At 59.9% G+C, this 19,577-nt stretch overlaps 1 protein-coding gene across 1 annotated transcript; it reads right to left on the minus strand.

Annotated features, from left to right (window-relative positions):
• Positions 1–5,235: 5,235 nt before the first annotated feature.
• On the minus strand, positions 5,236–18,780 carry KAT7 (lysine acetyltransferase 7). Its single transcript, XM_058857823.1, has 15 exons — positions 18,506–18,780; positions 16,967–17,114; positions 14,694–14,870; positions 14,343–14,582; positions 13,338–13,420; positions 12,994–13,083; positions 12,439–12,537; positions 12,190–12,300; positions 11,116–11,307; positions 10,192–10,281; positions 9,019–9,159; positions 8,605–8,698; positions 8,328–8,474; positions 7,174–7,280; positions 5,236–6,048 (listed from the first exon to the last, which is right to left on the minus strand). The coding sequence occupies exons 1-15, from the start codon at positions 18,518–18,520 to the stop codon at positions 5,947–5,949; spliced, it is 1,836 nt and encodes a 611-aa protein (XP_058713806.1). The 5' UTR covers positions 18,521–18,780; the 3' UTR covers positions 5,236–5,946.
• Between the last annotated feature and the right edge of the window lie 797 nt (positions 18,781–19,577).

The raw sequence follows: 19,577 nt of genomic DNA on the forward strand, positions 1-19,577 counted from the left end.
CACCTTCCCCGGCTCATCCTGCGGGGGCCGCGGGCCCGGAACAGGGAGAGGAAGGGACACCAAAAATATCCCGTAATTACAGAGGGGAGGGAGGCGGCTGGAGCCCGGCTGGGCAGCGGCAGCTCCTGAGGAACGGACAGGAGGAACATTTCGGGAAGATCCTCCATGGCCTGAGCCCCCAAATCCCTGGAGCGGCTGCGGGAATTCCCGGGGGTGTCGGGAAAGGAGGGAGCCCTGGGCAGCCAAAGGCCGGGATGTGCACATTTGGTGGAAAAACTCATCCTGAGACCCTTTCCCTGCAAATTCCCATTCCTTTCTTCTCCCACTGGGATGGAGCCCCGGAGCCACAGCAGCGATTCCTGTTATCAGTTGGGGATGAGGATGGATCCCTGGATCCATCCCTGTCTCCATCCCTGGATCCATCCCTCTATCCCTGGATCCCTGGATCCATCTCTGGATCCATCCCTGTCTCCATCCCTGTCTCCATCCCAGTCTCCATCCCTGAATCCATGGATCCCTGTCCCCATCCCTGTCTCCATCCCTGGATCCATCCCTCTATCCCTGGATCCTTGGATCCATCCCTGTCTCCATCCCTGGATCCATCCCTCTATCCCTGGATCCCTGAATCCATCCCTGGATCCATCCCTGGACCCATCCATGGATCCATCCCTGTCTCCATGGATCCATCCCAGTCTCCATCCCTGGATCCCTGGATCCATCCCTCCATCCCTGTCTCCGTCCCAGTCTCCATCCCTGGATCCATCCCTGGATCCATCCCTGGATCCCTGGATCCATCCCTCCATCCCAGTCCCCATCCCAGTCCCCATCCCAGTCTCCATGGATCCATCCCAGTCTCCATCCCAGTCTCCATCCCAGTCCCCATCCCAGTCTCCATGGATCCATCCCAGTCTCCATCCCAGTCTCCATCCCAGTCTCCATCCCTGGATCCATGGATCCCTGTCCCCATCCCTGTCCCCATCCCAGTCTCCATCCCTGTCCCCATCCCTGTCCCCATCCCTGTCTCCATCCCAGTCTCCATGGATCCATCCCAGTCTCCATCCCTGGATCCATGGATCCCAGTCTCCATCCCAGTCTCCATCCCAGTCTCCATCCCAGTCTCCATCCCTGGATCCCTGTCCCCATCCCTGTCCCCATCCCTGTCTCCATCCCAGTCTCCATCCCAGTCTCCATGGATCCATCCCAGTCTCCATCCCAGTCTCCATCCCAGTCTCCATGGATCCATCCCTGTCCCCATCCCAGTCCCCATCCCGCCCCCTCGGCAGTGACTCACGGGGAGCAGCAGCTCCCGGTGAATCACCGGGAAAACTTCCTGATCCAGCCGGATCCGCCGGGAGAGCTCCCCGGGAGAATCCAGCTCTGCCCGAACCGTGTCGGGGGCTCTGTGCACAGAATCCTCTCCCGGAGCAACCCTGGGATGGTTTTTGGGATCCGGGATATCGGGATCGCCTGTCCCGGTTTGGTTTTTTTGGGAACCTCCTCACTGGTTGAGCAGGAGGCACAAAAAAATGGGAAAAAAAGAATCGCAGAGTTTGGATAAAGCCCAGCCATGGCTGCGTTATCCACAGCATTCCCATCCCAATCCCAGCCCGGCACTGGGGAGGAATTCCCTGTCCCAGCTGGACCCCGAGCAGGGCGGGGAAGGGGAATGAGGGGGACACAGCCCATGGAATGTTCTGGGAAGCGCAGGGATCATCCCGGGATAGAGGCTTTGAGCTCCTCCCGACCCAATCCAGGCTGGGATTCCATGAGTCCCTGACGATTCCCTGATCCCGGCCTGCCGAGCCGGGAACGGCTCCAGAACAGCTCAGGAATTGTCCCAGGTCCCCAATCCCCCTCTCCTGCCCAGGAATCAGGGATAAATTCCCAAGGAAAAGCCACCGCGAGCTGCCGGGAGTTTCCTGCCTTTGCCCTGGGAAGCAGCACCCTCTGCTGCCCTTCCCGGCAATCCCGGCCCCGCTGGAAAACCTCGGGAAGCTTTTCCCTCTCTGACATCTCCCCGGGGAGCTCGGCTCCTGAGGAACTCGCTGGAATTGCCCCAAATCCCGGTTTTTTTGGGATCCTGCTCCTCCCCAGCTGCTCCCAGGGTCTCCAGAGGCGGGAGCAGCTCCCAGTTCCCTGCTCAGGTCAGGAACGGATGCTCCAGGTGTGCCAAAGCACTGGGAAGAGCAGGCGGTGACGAGGGGCTGGGATGGCTTTTCCAGGGAAAATGTGGATTCTCCATCCCTGAAGTGTCCAAGGATGGGGCTTGGGGCACATCCTGCCCTGGGCAGGGGGTGGGAATGGATGGGAGGGATCTCCACAGCCTGGGATTGCAGAGCTCGGGAATATTCCAGCTCAGGAATATTCCAGCTCAGGAATATTCCAGCTCCCGAATTCCCTGGAAGCACAGGGAGGGCTCAGGGCCAGCCTGGCGGCTCCGGGGGCTGAGCTGCCCTGCAGGAAAAGCCGCAGGAGCCGCTGGGATCCGCGGTTTCCTGGGGATGTTTTCTTTTCCCTCTCTCTCCCGTTTTTTCCCTGCACCTCTGGCGGTTTCGGGGCCGCGTGGGCCGGGCTGGGGAGGGCAGGAAAGACGGAGATAATTACAGGGAATGAGCCCAGAAATAGAAATGCTCTTCCCCGGCCCGGGAGCCGCACGGAGAGCCCGTTCCAGATCTTTCCGTGGCTTTGGGACGGCGAGGGAGGGGGCCCAGGATTGTCCCCGTGGATTGAGGGTGACAATAGCAACAGCTGAAGTCACAGCATGGATTTAGATCCCGTCTCCTCCTGCCCCTGATCCCTCCCGGCCACGCCACCACATCCTGCCCCAAAGCATCCCGGCAAAAAAGGGAGAAGGCAGCAGGAATTCCACTGGGAGAAGGATCAGGGAGCACACAGCAGCTCCTGGAAATCCAGGGAGATCTCAGGGAATTTTCCCTCAGCAGCTTTCCCTTCTTTTCCCAACAACAGGCTCGGGTTGTGCCAGGGAGGTTGAGGATGGATATCAGGAAGAATTCCTCCATGGAAAGGCTTTAGGAAGCACTGGAACTTTCCAGAGCTGGATATCCGGGGATAACTCGAGCCCGAGGCTGCTCCAGTCCCAATCCTAAAATCCCCGGGGGTTTCAGGGGTTCTGGAGGAGCCCTTGGGACCCAGGGAAAGCAGAAATGCAGGGATTTGGAGCAGGGATCATGCGTTTATTGAGGAGCAGGGAAGGGAACAGAACGGCCTCTCCCCCATTCCCTGCTCCAGAGCCACGGCCCGGGAAATCCCAGACAATCCCGGGAATCTGGGGAGGGGCAGTGATGCCCACGGGGTCCAGAGCGAGCACCCAGGGGCTGGGGGGGATTTGGGGTTCCAGGAGGAGCAGCAGGGAACGTTTCCAGTCGGGATGGGGCAGTGGATAATGGGAATGGCTCCCACCTTCCCAGGAGCGCCTCATCCCACACCCTGTCCTGGGAGGAATCACTGGGATCAGGGAATGCAGCACTGGGATCAGGGGATCCAGCACTGGGATCAGGGAATCCAGCCCTGGGATCACTGAAATCAGCACTGGGATCAGGGAATCCAGCACTGGGATCAGGGAATCCAGCACTGGGATTGGGGAATCCAGCCTGGGATCATGGAATCCAGAACTGGGATCATGGAATCCAGCCTGGGATCATGGAATCCAGCACTGGGATTGAGGAATCCAGCACTGGGATCAGGGAATCCAGCACTGGGATCAGGGAATCCAGCACTGGGATCATGGAATCCAGCACTGGGATCAGGGAATCCAGCACTGGGATCAGGGAATCCAGCCTGGGATCAGGGAATCCAGCACTGGGATTGAGGAATCCAGCACTGGGATCAGGGAATCCAGCACTGGGATCAGGGAATCCAGCACTGGGATTGAGGAATCCAGCACTGGGATCAGGGAATCCAGCACTGGGATCAGGGAATCCAGCACTGGGATCAGGGAATCCAGCACTGGGATTGAGGAATCCAGCCCTGGGATCAGGGAATCCAGCACTGGGATCAGGGAATCCAACACTGGGATCAGGGAATCCAGCCCTGGGATCAGGGAATGCAGCACTGGGATTGAGGAATCCAGCCCTGGGATCAGGGAATCCAACACTGGGATCATGGAATCCAGCACTGGGATCAGGGAATCCAACACTGGGATCGGGGAATCCAGCACTGGGATCAGGGAATCCAGCACTGGGATTGAGGAATCCAGCCCTGGGATCAGGGAATCCAACACTGGGATCATGGAATCCAGCACTGGGATCAGGGAATCCAGCCTGGGATCATGGAATCCAGCACTGGGATCGGGGAATCCAGCCCTGGGATCAGGGAATCCAGCACTGGGATCAGGGAATCCAGCACTGGGATCAGGGAATCCAGCACTGGGATCATGGAATCCAGCCTGGGATCAGGGAATCCAGCACTGGGATCAGGGAATCCAGCCTGGGATCATGGAATCCAGCCCTGGGATCAGGGGATCCAGCCCTGGGATCACTGAAATCAGCACTGGGATCAGGGAATCCAGCACTGGGATCAGGGAATCCAGCACTGGGATTGGGGAATCCAGCACTGGGATTGAGGAATCCAGCACTGGGATCAGGGAATCCAGCACTGGGATCATGGAATCCAGCACTGGGACTGGGGAATCCAGCACTGGGATCAGAGAATCCAGCCTGGGATCAGGGAATCCAGCACTGGGATTGGGGAATCCAGCACCGGGATCAGGGAATCCAGCACTGGGATCGGGGAATCCAGCACTGGGATCACTGAAATCAGCCCTGGGATCAGGGAATCCAGCACTGGGATCAGGGGATCCAGCCCTGGGATCATGGAATCCAGCCTGGGATCAGGGAATCCAGCACTGGGATCAGGGAATCCAGCACTGGGATCAGGGAATCCAGCCTGGGATGCTGCCAGCCCCTCCCCAGGGCTGTCCCCTGTGTCAGTGACCCTGCAGCCACGCAGGGACGGGTGGCTCGAGGACACTGCTTTCCCTGGGAGGCCATTCCAGGATATTTCTGCTGATGGGAGGGAGGAATCAAAGGTTTTGTTTTGTTTTTTGGCTTTGCCAGGGAATCCATCCCTCCCTGGAACTGGTGCTGGGAGTTCCTGTGGCTCTTTGGAGAAGGACAAAGTTTGGATTCCTTCAACCTGGAGGGGGGAAAAAAACTCCAGTAAAAAGGGACCTGCAGTTCCAGGAAGGCTGCTCTGGGAAAAACATCTCCAGGGAAATACACTCAGCACTCAGGTTGTTTATGTACAGGAACTCAGCAATTCCACGAGATACACACCAGGAAAAAACAGGAATTCTAATCCAGAGGTGCTTCCAGCAGGGCTGTGGCGGCTCCAGGAGGGGGTGACGGGAACACCCCAGCACTGCCCAGGGTGCAGGAGGTGCAATTGTGGCTGTACAACAGGAACTAAGTGAAGATCTGCTGGATCCTAGGGAAAACTGCTGCACGAGGGGGGGACAATCCCACTAAAGCTATTTGGGAGGTGGAACGGGGCAGGAGCAGCTCCAGAGAAGCGTTTGCAGCCGGCTGAGCCCGGGGGGCTGCAGGAGGGACAGGAGGATGGAGCAGGGACAGCAGGGACAGCAGGGACAGCAGGGACAGCAGGGACAGCAGGGACAGCAGGGACAGCAGGGACAGCAGGGACAGCAGGGACAGCAGGGACAGCAGGGACAGGCCCAGCAATCGGAGCTCCTCAGCTCCCTGGGGCTCCCAGACACTTCCAGTCCTCACACGGCCTCACTGAGGCCGAAACATCCGAGTTCCTCAGAACTGTGGGGACAGCACGGCAGGGTGGCACCGAGCCTGGCCCTGGGGACACCACGGCAGGGTGGCACCGAGCCTGGCCCTGGGGACACCACGGCAGGGTGGCACCGAGCCCGGCCCTGGGGACACCACGGCAGGGTGGCACCGAGCCTGGCCCTGGGGACCCTTAGGTGCCCTTGGGAGGGGTCCACTTGAGGCAGCTGGGATCCATGGTCTTGTTGCTGTTGGATCTCTTGGCCTCCTTGGCGATCCACTCGTCGATCAGGTCCTGGGGAGAGCAGGGGGGACGGCTCAGGGCTGATCCCGGCGGGAATCGCCCCTGGGACACGGCCAGCAAGGGCAGGGGGGCTCAGCTGTGGATGCCACAAAGGAACAGCACAGGAACAGCACAGGAACAGAAAAACAACACCAAAATGACACCAAAACAACACCACTAAAACACCAAAAAAACAGCAAAAAAACACCAAAACAGCAGAGGGACAGTAGAAGGCCAGCAGGACAACAGGGGGACAGCAGGACAGCAGGGGGACAGAAGGACAGCAGAGGGACAGCAAAGGGACAGAAGGACAGCAGAGGGACAGCAGAAGGACAGCAGAGGGACAGCAGAGGGACAGCAGAGGGACAGCAGAAGGACAGCAGAAGGACAGCAGGACAGCAGAGGGACAGAAGGACAGCAGGGGGACAGAAGGACAGCAGGACAGCAGAAGGACAGCAGAGGGACAGAAGGACAGCAGAGGGACAGAAGGACAGCAGGGGGACAGAAGGACAGCAGGGGGACAGAAGGACAGCAGAGGGACAGAAGGACAGCAGAGGGACAGCAGAAGGACAGCAGAGGGACAGCAGGACAGCAGGACAGCAGCAGGACAGCAGAGGGACAGCAGGACAGCAGAAGGACAGAGGGACAGCAGAGGGACAGCAGAAGGACAGCAGAGGGACAGCAGGACAGCAGCAGGACAGCAGAGGGACAGCAGAGGGACAGCAGAGGGACAGAAGGACAGCAGAGGGACAGAAGGACAGCAGGGGGACAGAAGGACAGCAGGACAGGAGAAGGACAGCAGAGGGACAGCAGGACAGCAGAGGGACAGAAGGACAGCAGGGGGACAGAAGGACAGCAGAGGGACAGAAGGACAGCAGGGGGACAGAAGGACAGCAGAGGGACAGAAGGACAGCAGGGGGACAGAAGGACAGCAGGACAGCAGAGGGACAGCAGAGGGACAGCAGAGGGACAGAAGGACAGCAGGACAGGAGAAGGACAGAAGGACAGCCCAGCTCCTGCCCTGGCTGGAGATGAGGAGGAGGAGGAGGAGGAGGAGGAGGAGGAGGAGGAGGAGGAGGAGGAGGAGCAGGCTCCCAAGGAAGCCCCCAGGTGGAAGGAGATCCCCCCCAGGCTCACCTGCCTCTTGAGGACCAGGTGTTTGCCCTTCCAGTACTTGAGCATCTGCAGGGCCTGCAGGGTGCTGACGATGTCCACGGGGTTCACTGCGGTCTCCTGGCTGATCTCTGCAACCAGAGCCCGGCTCAGAACCCCCCCAGAGCCCCCAAACTGCCCCAAAGCCCGGGCACCCGGCACGGCTCCGGGCAACCCCGCAGAAATGTGGGGCAACCCCGCAGAAACGTGGGGCAACCCCGCAGAAACGTGGGGCAACCCCGCAGAAACGTGGGGCAACCCCATAGAAATGTGGGGCAACCCCTCAGAAACGTGGGGCAACCCCTCAGAAACGTGGGGCAGCCCCTCAGAAATGTGGGGCAACCCCGCAGAAACGTGGGGCAACCCCGCAGAAATGTGGGGCAGCCCCTCAGAAATGTGGGGTATCCCCTCAGAAGTGTGGGGCAGCCCCTCAGAAATGTGGGGTACCCCCTCAGAAATGTGGGGCAGCCCCTCAGAAATGTGGGGTACCCCCTCAGAAATGTGGGGCAGCCCCTCAGAAATGTGGGGTACCCCCTCAGAAATGTGGGACAGCCCCTCAGAAATGTGGGGCAGCCCCTCAGAAATGTGGGGCAGCCCCATAGAAATGTGGGGTACCCCCTCAGAAATGTGGGGCAGCCCCTCAGAAATGTGGGGTACCCCCTCAGAAATGTGGGACAGCCCCTCAGAAATGTGGGGCAGGCACAGGCAGCAGTGCAGGGCTTTGGGATCTGTAGGAAATCCTCTGGAAGAAGATGCAATCCTGCTTTTCCAGGGTAGCTCGCATCCCCAGGAAATTCCACGTCCTCCCACGTGCCACCAACAGAGAAATGCCATTAAAAGAAGGCCAAATATTCTCAATATTGGCTGCTGGAGCTGTAATTTCTTGTTAAAATAACATTTTAATACACAGCTGGATGAAGCTTTTTGCTGAATCTTTACAAAACTGTTGTTTTTTGGGTTTTTTTTTTTTTCACAAAACAGCCAATCCATCCTTCCAAAAAACTTGAAAAAAATTTCAAAAAAACCCATCTTTGCTGGTGGGCAGGGGTGGGAAGGAGCCCTTCCCAAGCACAGGAATATCCCACAAACTCTTGGGGTGGGTGAGGCAGGCCAGGGATGCTCCCAGAACAAGGCCTGACCTTTGATGGAGATCTCCTTGCCCTGGAAGTTGTGCAGGTAGCGCAGCAGAACCTCCTTCCAGTAGCTCCTGTAGCTGATGAGGCCCAGGTCGGACAGGGGACGCTCGGGGGACCCCACCTTCTCCTCTACTTTTGACAGCAAATAGCCTAAAAAAGGTTAAAAACCACCCATTTAAAGCCCCTCAGAGGGAGCCAGGGTGAAAGCTGCCCCAGCAGCAGCAGGGAGGGGAGATTTCCTGGAGGAATTTCCCCCTGGAATTTGGCCCCCAGCACTTACTGAAGTCAATGAGCATTTTGCCATAGCCCTGCCTCATGTACTGGGGCATGGTCAGGATGCAGGACACGTTGTAGTTGAGGAAGGAATTCTTCTCCTGGAAATGGGCAGAGAGAAGGGCAGAACTCAGAATTTTTATTCCTTTAAGTGTTTTAGCATTAAAAAAAAAAACCCACAAATTATATTTAATATTTATTTTAATGTGTTTTTCTCCCGATTTCCTTGTCCCTGATGGAGACAGCACTCTGCTTCCCAGCAGCACCAACCCCTTGGAGCTGGTTTGGGTTTTGCTGGGGGCAGCACCTGCAGCACCTCAGCAAACACAGCTCCCAAAAGCAGCAAATGCTGAGGCTGCAGAAGGGACCCAGGGCTGGAATCCCCATTTATTGAGGTGGGAGGTGAAGGTTTGCTGCTGACCTTGGAGAAATACCCGATCAGGTGGCAGCCGGTGTTGTCAGCCTCTGTCATGACGTAGAACAGGAAGGGCTCCACGTCGTAATAAAGGGTTTTGTGGTCCAGGAACAGCTTTGCCAGCAGACACAGGTTCTGACAGTAGATCTGGGCACAAAAAAAAAGAGGTGTTCATTCCAGTGGCTGAGCCCAAATGTGAGCGAAATCACCAGGAAAAGGATAAAAAATAAAAAATAATTCAGGATAACAGAGCGGCTGGGCCAGGAAACAATTCCATTGGTGCTGGAAATGGACAGGGCTGGATGTGTGAGACACAGAGGAGCTCCAGCAGGAACCCCAGCTCCAGCAGGAACCCCAGCTCCAGCAGGAACCCCAGTCCTGCAGGAACCCCAGCTCCTCCAGGAACCCCAGTTCCTGCAGGAACCCCAGTGCTGCAGGAACCCCAGCTCCTGCAGGAACCCCAGTGCTGCAGGAACCCCAGCTCCAGCAGGAACCCCAGTGCTGCAGGAACCCCAGCTCCTCCAGGAACCCCAGCTCCTGCAGGAACCCCAGCTCTTCCAGGAACCCCAGCTACAGCAGGAACCCCAGCTCCTCCAGGAACCCCAGCTACAGCAGGAACCCCAGCTCCTCCAGGAACCCCAGCTCCTGCAGGAACCCCAGCTCTTCCAGGAACCCCAGCTCCTCCAGGAACCCCAGCTCCTCCAGGAACCCCAGTGCTGCAGGAACCCCAGCTCCTCCAGGAACCCCAGTCCTGCAGGAACCCCAGTGCTGCAGGAACCCCAGTGCTGCAGGAACCCCAGCTCCTCCAGGAACCCCAGCTCCAGCAGGAACCCCAGCTCTTCCAGGAACCCCAGCTCCTCCAGGAACCCCAGCTCTTCCAGGAACCCCAGTGCTGCAGGAACCCCAGCTCCTCCAGGAACCCCAGCTCCTCCAGGAACCCCAGCTCCTCCAGGAACCCCAGTCCTGCAGGAACCCCAGCTCCTGCAGGAACCCCAGCTCCTGCAGGAACCCCAGCTCCTCCAGGAACCCCAGCTCCTCCAGGAACCCCAGCTCCTGCAGGAACCCCAGCACTTCCAGGAACCCCAGCTCCTGCAGGAACCCCAGTCCTCCAGGAACCCCAGTGCTGCAGGAACCCCAGCTCCTCCAGGAACCCCAGCTCCTCCAGGAACCCCAGCTCACCTTGTTCTTCTTGCCGTCCACCTCGAAGACGGAGATGGAGCCCTTGCGGTAGATCTCGTCCCCAGGGGGGTGCTTCCACACACACTTGGCCTGGGACAGGGACACCGAGAGGGGCTGTCACTGCTGCCCCCACGGCAGGGGATGAGCCCTGCCTGCAGGATTCCCACTGGGAATGATCCCTGCCTGCAGGATTCCCACTGGGAATGAGCCCTGCCTGCAGGATTCCCACTGGGAATGATCCCTGCCTGCAGGATTCCCAATGGGAATGAGCCCTGCCTGCAGATTCCCAATGGGAATGAGCCCTGCCTGCAGGATTCCCACTGGGAATGATCCCTGCCTGCAGGATTCCCACTGGGAATGATCCCTGCCTGCAGGATTCCCACTGGGAATGATCCCTGCCTGCAGGATTCCCACTGGGAATGATCCCTGCCTGCAGGATTCCCACTGGGAATGATCCCTGCCTGCAGGATTCCCACTGGGAATGATCCCTGCCTGCAGGATTCCCACTGGGAATGATCCCTGCCTGCAGGATTCCCACTGGGAATGATCCCTGCCTGCAGGATTCCCACTGGGAATGATCCCTGCCTGCAGGATTCCCACTGGGAATGATCCCTGCCTGCAGGATTCCCACTGGGAATGAGCCCTGCCTGCAGGATTCCCAATGGGAATGATCCTGGCCTGTTCCCACAGCAGGATTCCCAGCAGGAATGACCCCTCAATGCTCCCACAGCAGGATTCCCAGCAGGAATGACCCCTCCCCAGTCCCACAGCAGGATTCCCAGCAGGAATGATCCCTCCCCAGTCCCACAGCAGGATTCCCAGCAGGAATGAGCCCTCCCCACTCCCACAGCAGGATTCCCAGCAGGAATGATCCCTCCCCACTCCCACAGCAGGATTCCCAGCAGGAATGAGCCCTCCCCTCACCATGTGCCGGCGCAGGATGGTCTGGCTCTTCATGTACTTGAGGCAGAACTCGCACATGTAGAGGCGGCCGAGGCGCGCGTACTCCTCGGGGTAGGGGGAGTGGTACCACGTGTCCAGCTCGTAGCGCCCGAACGCGATGGTCTTGATCATGTTGCTGCCCTCAGTGATCTGCCCCTGCAGCCTCAGCTTCTCCTGCCACAGGGGAAACACAGGGTCACGCAAAAAATCCAACCAAGGCAGCTGGAGGAGAACAGGGATTTGTTTTCCTGGAGGAAATCTGGTTTTAGTCCTGTAAATTCATCTGTTGTTAAATTCCTACGGCTCCTCGCCGCTCCCTGGTGCTCTCCTGATCCCCAGGGAGCCTCATGAGTGCTGTGAGGAGCAGCTGGGGGTGTTTATCCTGGGGAAAAGGGTCAGGGGAGACCTCAGGCTCTTCATAACCCCTGACAGGAGGGGGCAGCCAGGCTCTGCTCCCAGGGAACAACAGGACACGGCTCCAGGCAGTGCCAGGGCACGTTTGGGCTGCACCTGAGGAGGAATTTCCTCCCAGAAAAAGGGACTGGGAAGTGGAAGGGGCTGCCCAGGGAAGTGTCAGTACCCCTGGAGGTGTTTGGGAAGCCTGGATGTGGCACTCGGTGACAAGGTGGTGTCAGGGCACGGGTGGCACTCGATGATCTCACAGGGCTTTTCCAGCCCAGGTGGTTCTGTGGCTCCGTGACACAGCCCAAGGCCCTGCCCCAGGTACCCCAGCTGTCCCAGGAGAGCATCAAAGCATCGTTTGATCCCTCTCTGGAATGGGATGTGGCTTTGGGAAGCTGCTCAGGAGTTTCAGCAACACCAGGCTGTGAACTCAGTCACGGGCTGAGGCTGAGCTGCTTTTGTTGTCAGCAGCCCTGGGCAGGGAAGCCGGAGCTGTTGCTGTCCCCTGGCAGCACCCCTGGAATGTCACCACACATTCCTGAGCGCAGAGCTCAGCTCCAGCTGCTCCTCCAGCTCTCCCTGGGGATGCCTGGAGCTCACCCCCAGCCCTGGAGCTGCCCCAGTGCCCCCGGGCTGCGCAGGGATGGATCTCACCAGGTCCTCGGAGGCGCGGGCCTGAGCCCTCCGGAACAGCTCCAGGTCGTACTCGCTGGTCAGGTTCTCCAGGAGAGGCTCCCTGGTGTTGCCATAGGTTTGCCTGTGCTCCTGGAAAACCAAAGGATGGGAGTTTGGCTGCTGAGCCGTTGGATCCTGCAGCTTTTCTAGCTGGGAATGCTGCAGGATGACTGGGAGAGCCAAATCCCACCCTGGGAAGGGTGGGAAGGATAAAATCCCTGCTTTTACCATGTACTTCTCCTTCTGCTCCTTGCTCAGCCCCGAGTTCCTCTTCTTCCTCAGCTCGGCCACCTTCTCCTTGTAGCGCAGCTGCCTCTCTGTGGGGGCCTGAGAGAAGCCCCAGGTGGGGCCCTGAGAGGCTGCAGCCCCCCCAAACATCCCCAAACAATCCCATCCTGGCAGGACCAGGTCTGAACCAGATCCTGGGCTAATCACAGGGCACTGCAGGAATGCAAAGCAGGAAATTCCCCTTCCCGCCACAGGCTGGGTGCCACGGGCCAGGGTGAGCTCCCCGTGGAATGCTCCGTGCTGGGGAGCAGCTCCCAGCTGACTCAGGCACTGGGAAATGTCATTCCCCTGCTTTGCCTCTCCAGGGCTTACTCAGAGGGAAATTGCAGCTCACAGCTCTGCAGGAATTCCTGCTCCTGCACATCCAAACACGGAAAGGAGCATCCCGAGAAGGCAGCTCTGCTCTCCCACCCTGCTGAAGGGACAGCAGGAATTCCTCTGGCCCAGCAGCTCCCCAGGGATGTGCAGGAGGGAGCCCAGGCTGTCCCTGCTCACCTGGTGCCTGGTGGCGTGCCTGTTGTTGTCATCCTGCCTGTGGGCCAACATCCGCTCCTCGATCTGCTTGTCCCGGCTCTGCGCTCGCACCTGCGGGCCAAAATCCCTCAAAAACCTGCAGGCACCTCCTGTCACCTGTCCTGCCACCTGTCCTGCCACCTGTCCTGTCAGCCCTCCTGTCACCCCTCCTGTCACCTGTCCTGTCACCCCTCCCTGCCAGGGCAGCGCTGCAGCTCCAGCTGTGCCACACACTTGCTGCTCACAGCTCACCAGGCTCAGCATTTTGTCCTAAAACCAAACTTTTGTCCCAAAGGAGGGGAAATGAGCAGGTAAAAATGGTTCACCTTGCACTCATCTGCCGAGAGGTTGTGGTACAGAGGGCAGCCCGAGATGGAGAAGTGACGCTCGTGCTTCCCAGTCAGGTGTCCTGCAAAGTGTCAGAAAAACAACCAAAATTGTGAGAAATGATCCCAAAGAGGTGGAGAAAGATGGGCAGATCCTCACAGGAGCATGCTCAGGTCACTGACAGGGGGATAAGAGAAGGAAATTTCCCCGTTTAAAAGGAAGGAAAGTCTTTCTCACACTCAAAGCAGCCAGGGATGGGAGCGCAATAATCTGGGACTGAAACCCTGCTCCTGGCAAAAACACAAATCTGGGACTTCTCCTCCTGTCTGACTCCTTATGCTGCCACCCCCCAAAGCACAAAACACCTCCAGCAATAACACCCCTGTGTTTCCATCCCTCCTGCCCACCCACGGCTCGATATTCCTGCCCTACAGCCCGTTTTTGGGATATGGTGACACCCAGAGCAGGACCCCCAGCCCGTTTTTGGGATGTGACACCCAGAGCAGGACCCACAGCCTGTTTTTGGGATGTGACACTCAGAGCAGGACCCACAGCCTGTTTTTGGGATGTGACACTCAGAGCAGGACCCCAGCCCACCCCACAGCCCGTTTTTGGGACGTGACACTCAGAGCAGGACCCCAGCCCACCCCACAGCCCGTTTTTGGGATGTGACACCTGCAGCAGGACCCCAGCCCACCCCACAGCCCGTTTTTGGGGCGTGACACCCAGAGCAGGACCCCCAGCCCGTTTTTGGGATGTGGTGACAGCCAGAGCAGGACCCCCAGCCCGTTTTTGGGATGTGGTGACAGCCAGAGCAGGACCCCCAGCCCGTTTTTGGGATGTGACACCCAGAGCAGGACCCCAGCCCACCCCACAGCCCGTTTTTGGGATGTGACACTCAGAGCAGGACCCCAGCCCACCCCACAGCCCGTTTTTGGGACGTGACACTCAGAGCAGGACCCCAGCCCACCCCCCAGCCCGTTTTTGGGACCCCCATCCCTCACCCAGGGAGTTGCAGCCAGGAGTGGGACACTTCATGTTGAAGTTGTAGCTCTCGTGGAAGCGGCGGCGCTTGGGCCGGTGCGAGAGGTCGCTGCCCGAGTCCTTCATGGACATGTCCTTGGCCAGGCTCTCGTCGTGGGACACGTTGGGGCTGGAGATGTCGATGTCGGACTCGGAGGAGGGCGCGTTGCCCGTGGGGGTGCGGGGAGGGGACTCGTCGTGATCCGCAGCGTTTTTGGTGTCTGGAGGAGGAGCGGAGCGGGCAGAGCTGAGGGGGAGCTCTCAGGACACCCCAGGGACGGTGCAGAGCCCCCGGCAGCCTCATGGCCGGCGTTTCCCGGCCCCTCTCCTACCTCTGTCCGAGAAATCCACGGCCTGCTCGGTCTCGGAGCCGGAGGAGCGCGTCTGGCGCAGCGGGTACTTCTTGGGGGTGACGGGAGCCGGCTGCTGCTGGCTGCGGGTCACCCTCCGCGTGGAGTACACCGGCTCGTCCGCACCCAGCGCCGGCGGGTTCCGCACCGGGCTGGAGTCTGCTCCCGCGGGAACACCCCGTTACAGAGGGGACAGCATGGGGACAGCGTGGGGACAGCGTGGGGACAGCACGGGGACAGCGTGGGGACAGCACCGGGACAGTGTGGGGACAGCGTGGGGACAGCGTGGGGACAGCACAGGGACAGCACGGGGACAGCACTGGGACAGCATGGGGACAGTGTGGGGACAGCGTGGGGACAGCGTGGGGACAGCACCGGGACAGCGTGGGGACAGCGTGGGGACAGCACCGGGACAGCACGGGGACAGCACGGGGACAGCGTGGGGACAGCGTGGGGACAGCACCGGGACAGCACGGGGACAGTGTGGGGACAGCGTGGGGACAGCGTGGGGACAGTGTGGGGACAGCATGGGGACAGCGTGGGGACAGCGTGGGGACAGCGTGGGGACAGTGTGGGGACAGCACGGGGACAGCGTGGGGACAGCGTGGGGACAGCGTGGGGACAGCGTGGGGACAGCGTGGGGACAGCGTGGGGACAGCATGGGGACAGCGTGGGGACAGCGTGGGGACAGCGTGGGGACACCACAGGAACCATGGGGACACCACAGGAACCATGGGGACAACCATGGGGACACCATAGGGATCATGGGGACACCATGGGGACACCACAGGTACCACGGGAACTGTGGGGACACTACGGGGAGACCACGGGAACACCTCAGAGACACCACAGGGACACCACAGAGAGACCACAAGAACAATGGAGACACCATGGAAACCATGGGGACACCACGGGGACACCCCAGAGACATCGTGGGGACACCACAGGAACCATGGGGACACCATGGAAACCATGGGGACACCACAGAGACATCGTGGGGACACCACAGGAACCATGGAGACACCATGGAAACCATGGGGACACCACGGGGACACCCCAGAGACATCGTGGGGACACCACGGGGACACCACAGGAACCATGGGGACACCACATTTACACCACAGGGACACCACAGCACCCACAGGCCCCCCTGCCCCACGCTGACCAACACCCTGTGGCTCTGTCCTGTCTAAGTCACCTCGCTCTGGCCTCACTGATAAAATCTCAGGACACTTGGAGCGATGTGCAGCAGCACCAGCTTTCCCCAGCTTTAACAACTTCATTAACCCCTAATCACCACCCAGCTCCCGGCTGGAGAAGCAAAGATCCCTTCCTTTAGATAAGAAATATCAGGGTTTAGATAACAACCCACAGATAACAGCTTAGATAACAGCTGTGGGAACAGCTGGATCGATTGTGGTGTGGAAAAGCCTTTTCCTGGTCTGAGGAAGAGCATTTTCCCAGTTTAAGGAAGAGCGTTTTCCTGGTCTAAGGAAGAGCCTTTTCCGGGTTTAAGGAAGGGCCTTTTTCCAGTTTAAGGAAGGGCTTTTTCCCAGTTTAAACAGGAGCCTTTCCCCAGTTTAAACAGGAGCCTTTCCCCCGTTTAAACAGGAACCTTTTCCCAGTTTAAACAGGAGCCTTTTCCCAGTTTAAACAGGAGCCTTTCCCCAGTTTAAACAGGAGCCTTTCCCCAGTTTAAAGAGGAGCCTTTCCCCAGTTTAAACAGGAACCTTTTCCCAGTTTAAACAGGAGCCTTTCCCCAGTTTAAACAGGAGCCTTTCCCCAGTTTAAACAGGAACCTTTTCCCAGTTTAAAGAGGATCCTTTTCCCATTTTAAAGAGGAGCCTTTTCCCAGTTTAAAGAGGATCCTTTTCCCAGTTTAAAGAGGAGCCTTTTCCCAGTTCAAGGATGAGCCTTTCCCCGGTTCCAGGAGCCTTTCCCCAGTTTAAAGAGGAGCCTTTCCCCAGTTTAAACAGGAGCCTTTCCCCAGTTTAAACAGGAGCCTTTCCCCAGTTCAAGGATGAGCCTTTCCCCAGTTCAAGGATGAGCCTTTCCCCGGTTCCAGGAGCCTTTTCCCAGTTTAAAGAGGAGCCTTTCCCCAGTTCAAGGACGAGCCTTTCCCCGGTTCCAGGAGCCCTTCCCCAGTTTAAACAGGAGCCTTTCCCCGGTTCCAGGAGCCTTTCCCCAGTTTAAACAGGAACCTTTCCCCAGTTCAAGGACGAGCCTTTCCCCGGTTCCAGGAGCCCAGCCCTCACCCTGGGAGCTCTGGCTGAGCCTGGCGGAGGAGCGGGTGACGCGGGCGGATCTCCGGGAGGTGCCATCGCTCTCGGAGCTGTCCGTGTGCTCGGGATCCGTGGAGAAATCCGAGTCCTCTGTTCCATCCGAGCTGCTGCCCGCGTTCCTCTGCAACAGCACACAGCGCTTGCCTTTCAATATTTATTTTAATTATTTAATTATATTAAATACTGTACTTCTATCGATAAAAAAACGCAGGAAAAGGAGCGAATATTCCGTGTTCTCCACGTCCTCCCAGCCGCTTCAGCTGGAAGGGTGACCTGTGTGGTTTATCCCAAGTCAGGGATAAATGAATAAAATCCCTAAAATAAGGGATTCTTTCCTTTTCTGTGTCTCCTGCTCTGTCAGTGAGGAGTTTCAAAAAGGAACCGGGATAGGTGATGCCAACTGGCCAAAGGTTTATTCCCCAGCACAGACTGTCATTCCCAGGATATAAACTGGAGGAATTACCGGGAATTATCCCAAAGTGAGGGGAGCAATGTGGATGTAGGAATGGAGTCAGCAATTGGCATTTTTAGCCTTTTCTTTTTCTGTTATCAGGGTCACTTATTGTTTTCACAGTATTTTAATTCATTTCTCACTATTAAGCCGTTCTTACTCGCACACACAAGCTTTATTTTTGTTCCCCCCCCATACCAGGCTCGTGTTTAATTTCCAGCTGCGGTTCAACCGTAACACGGTGAGGGGACGCCGGGGGTCTGGGGGTGGCGGCAGGTGCCGGTGGGTGGCGGGGGGCGGCCGCGGGAGCCCCGGGCGGGCAGGGCCGTGAGGGGGCGGCGATGGCGGCGGCCGAGAGGGGAGCGGGGGGGGCGCGGCCGCCATGAGGGGAGGGAGGGGCGGGCTCGCGCCGGTGGCGGGAGCGCGGCCCCCGCGCCGCTTTGTTTTGCACCCAGCGGAGCCGCGCGGGCCCCAGCCAATCACAGCGCGCGGGGGCGGGATGGAAGGAGAGATCCGCCAATGGCAGCTCGCGGAGGAAAAAGGCGGGCCCCGCCGAGCGTGATTGACAGCGAACGGCAGCCAATCAGCGCGAGGCTTGCTCCCACGGCAACGCCAAACCGGGGGGGGCCGCGGCGCGATGGGGGAAGGGAAAAACAAGGCTCGCGCCGGGAGGTGACCGTTGGGGGCGGCGATGGACAGCAGCAGGAGCCAATCAGCGGCCAGCCCGGCACCGAGACGTGCCCAATCAGCGGCCAGCTCTTCAAGCGCGCGTCAAATCGGAAACGGCGAGGGGCGGGCCCTGCCGCCGGCGCGGGGGAAGGGAAACGGCGGCCGTTGGGGGGGTGAGTGACAGGCGGAGCAGCCAATCAGCGCGCGGCCTTCTCGTGCTCGCGCCAATCAGAGCGCGCAGGGGGCGGGCGCAGGGGGCTCCAGGCCGCTATTTTCCCCCCGGTTTCGCAGCCGGGCGGGGGCGCGGAGGGGCTGCGGAACGGTAGAAAGCAGCGGCCCGAGCCCGCCGGTCTCCCCGCCGGCCGCTTCTCCCGTTTCCCGGCCGTGCTCACCTTCCTGCGCTGCATCCTGGGCGGGGGCAGCGAGGTTGCCTGGTCCCCGGCACCCGCGGCCCGCGAGGCGGCGGTGGCCGCCGCGGTGTTGGCGCTGGCGGACTCCGTGGTGACAGCCGTGTCCCCCGGGCTGCGGCACGCGTGCTCCGGCGGCGCCAGCCCCGCTCCCGCCGCCGCCAGCCGCTGCTCCCGGCTCGGTCCCTCACGCTTCCGCCGGGACGAGCCCACACCCCCGTCACGTGACCGCGCGCCATCTTGGAGCCGGGCAGGAGCCGCCATCTTTGATTCGGGCGCCGGGCGGGGGCGGCCGCCATCGTTTGTGAGGGCAGGAGGCCAGCGGGACCCGCCCGTTACCGGGCCCGCCATCGTTTGTGAGGGCAGGAGGCCAGCGGGACCCGCCCGTTACCGGGGCCGCCATCGTTTGTGAGGGCAGGAGGCCAGCGGGACCCGCCCGTTACCGGGGCCGCCATCGTTTGTGAGGGCAGGAGGCCAGCGGGGGCCGCCATCGTTTGTGAGGGCACGAGGCCAGCGGGACCCGCCCGTTACCGGGCCCGCCATGCCGGGTGCGGGCGGGAGGAGGCGGCGGAGGAGCTTCCAGAGCTCCCTCGCGCTGTGAAGCCCCGGGAATCGCAGCACCGGCAGCTCCTCCGCGGAGCAGCGCCCTGCAGGCGGGATGTGGCGGGCACGGCAGCCCGGGGATCGTGACTCGTGTTGGAATTCCCGTGGGGATGAGCGGAACCGTGAAGGACAAAGCGCCATGGAGGGGGTTCGGCTCTCCCTGGCCAAAGGAATTTCCTGACTCGCTGCTCCGCGGAGCTCGGAAACTTCCCGGATACGCGGCCTGGAGCAGCGAGACCGGGGCCTCGGGAAAAGGGGAACGGTCCCGGCCAGGCCCCGGCAGCTCCGCCCCACCGGGATCGCGGGGCCCGGGCCGGCGGAAGGAGCCCCGAGGGCCCCGCTTGGAGTGGGCGGAGCCTCTGGGCCGGGTTCACCAATCAGAGCCCGCGTTTGTGCCCCGCCCCCTCAGCGCAGCCAATCGCCGCTCTCCACATCGTGTGGCGCTCCCGCGCGC

This window comes from Poecile atricapillus, chromosome 27 (genome assembly GCF_030490865.1).
Source record: "Poecile atricapillus isolate bPoeAtr1 chromosome 27, bPoeAtr1.hap1, whole genome shotgun sequence".
NCBI classification, from domain to species: Eukaryota; Metazoa; Chordata; class Aves; order Passeriformes; family Paridae; genus Poecile; species Poecile atricapillus.

Coding starts and splice junctions, on each gene's coding strand:
- KAT7 (XM_058857823.1), bottom strand. Junction 10,282..11,115: donor CCATCCTGCGCCGGCACATG/GTGAGGGGAGGG, acceptor TCCCTGTCCCAG/GCCAAGTGTGTGTGGAAGCA. Junction 8,475..8,604: donor CAAAATGCTCATTGACTTCA/GTAAGTGCTGGG, acceptor AACCTTTTTTAG/GCTATTTGCTGTCAAAAGTA.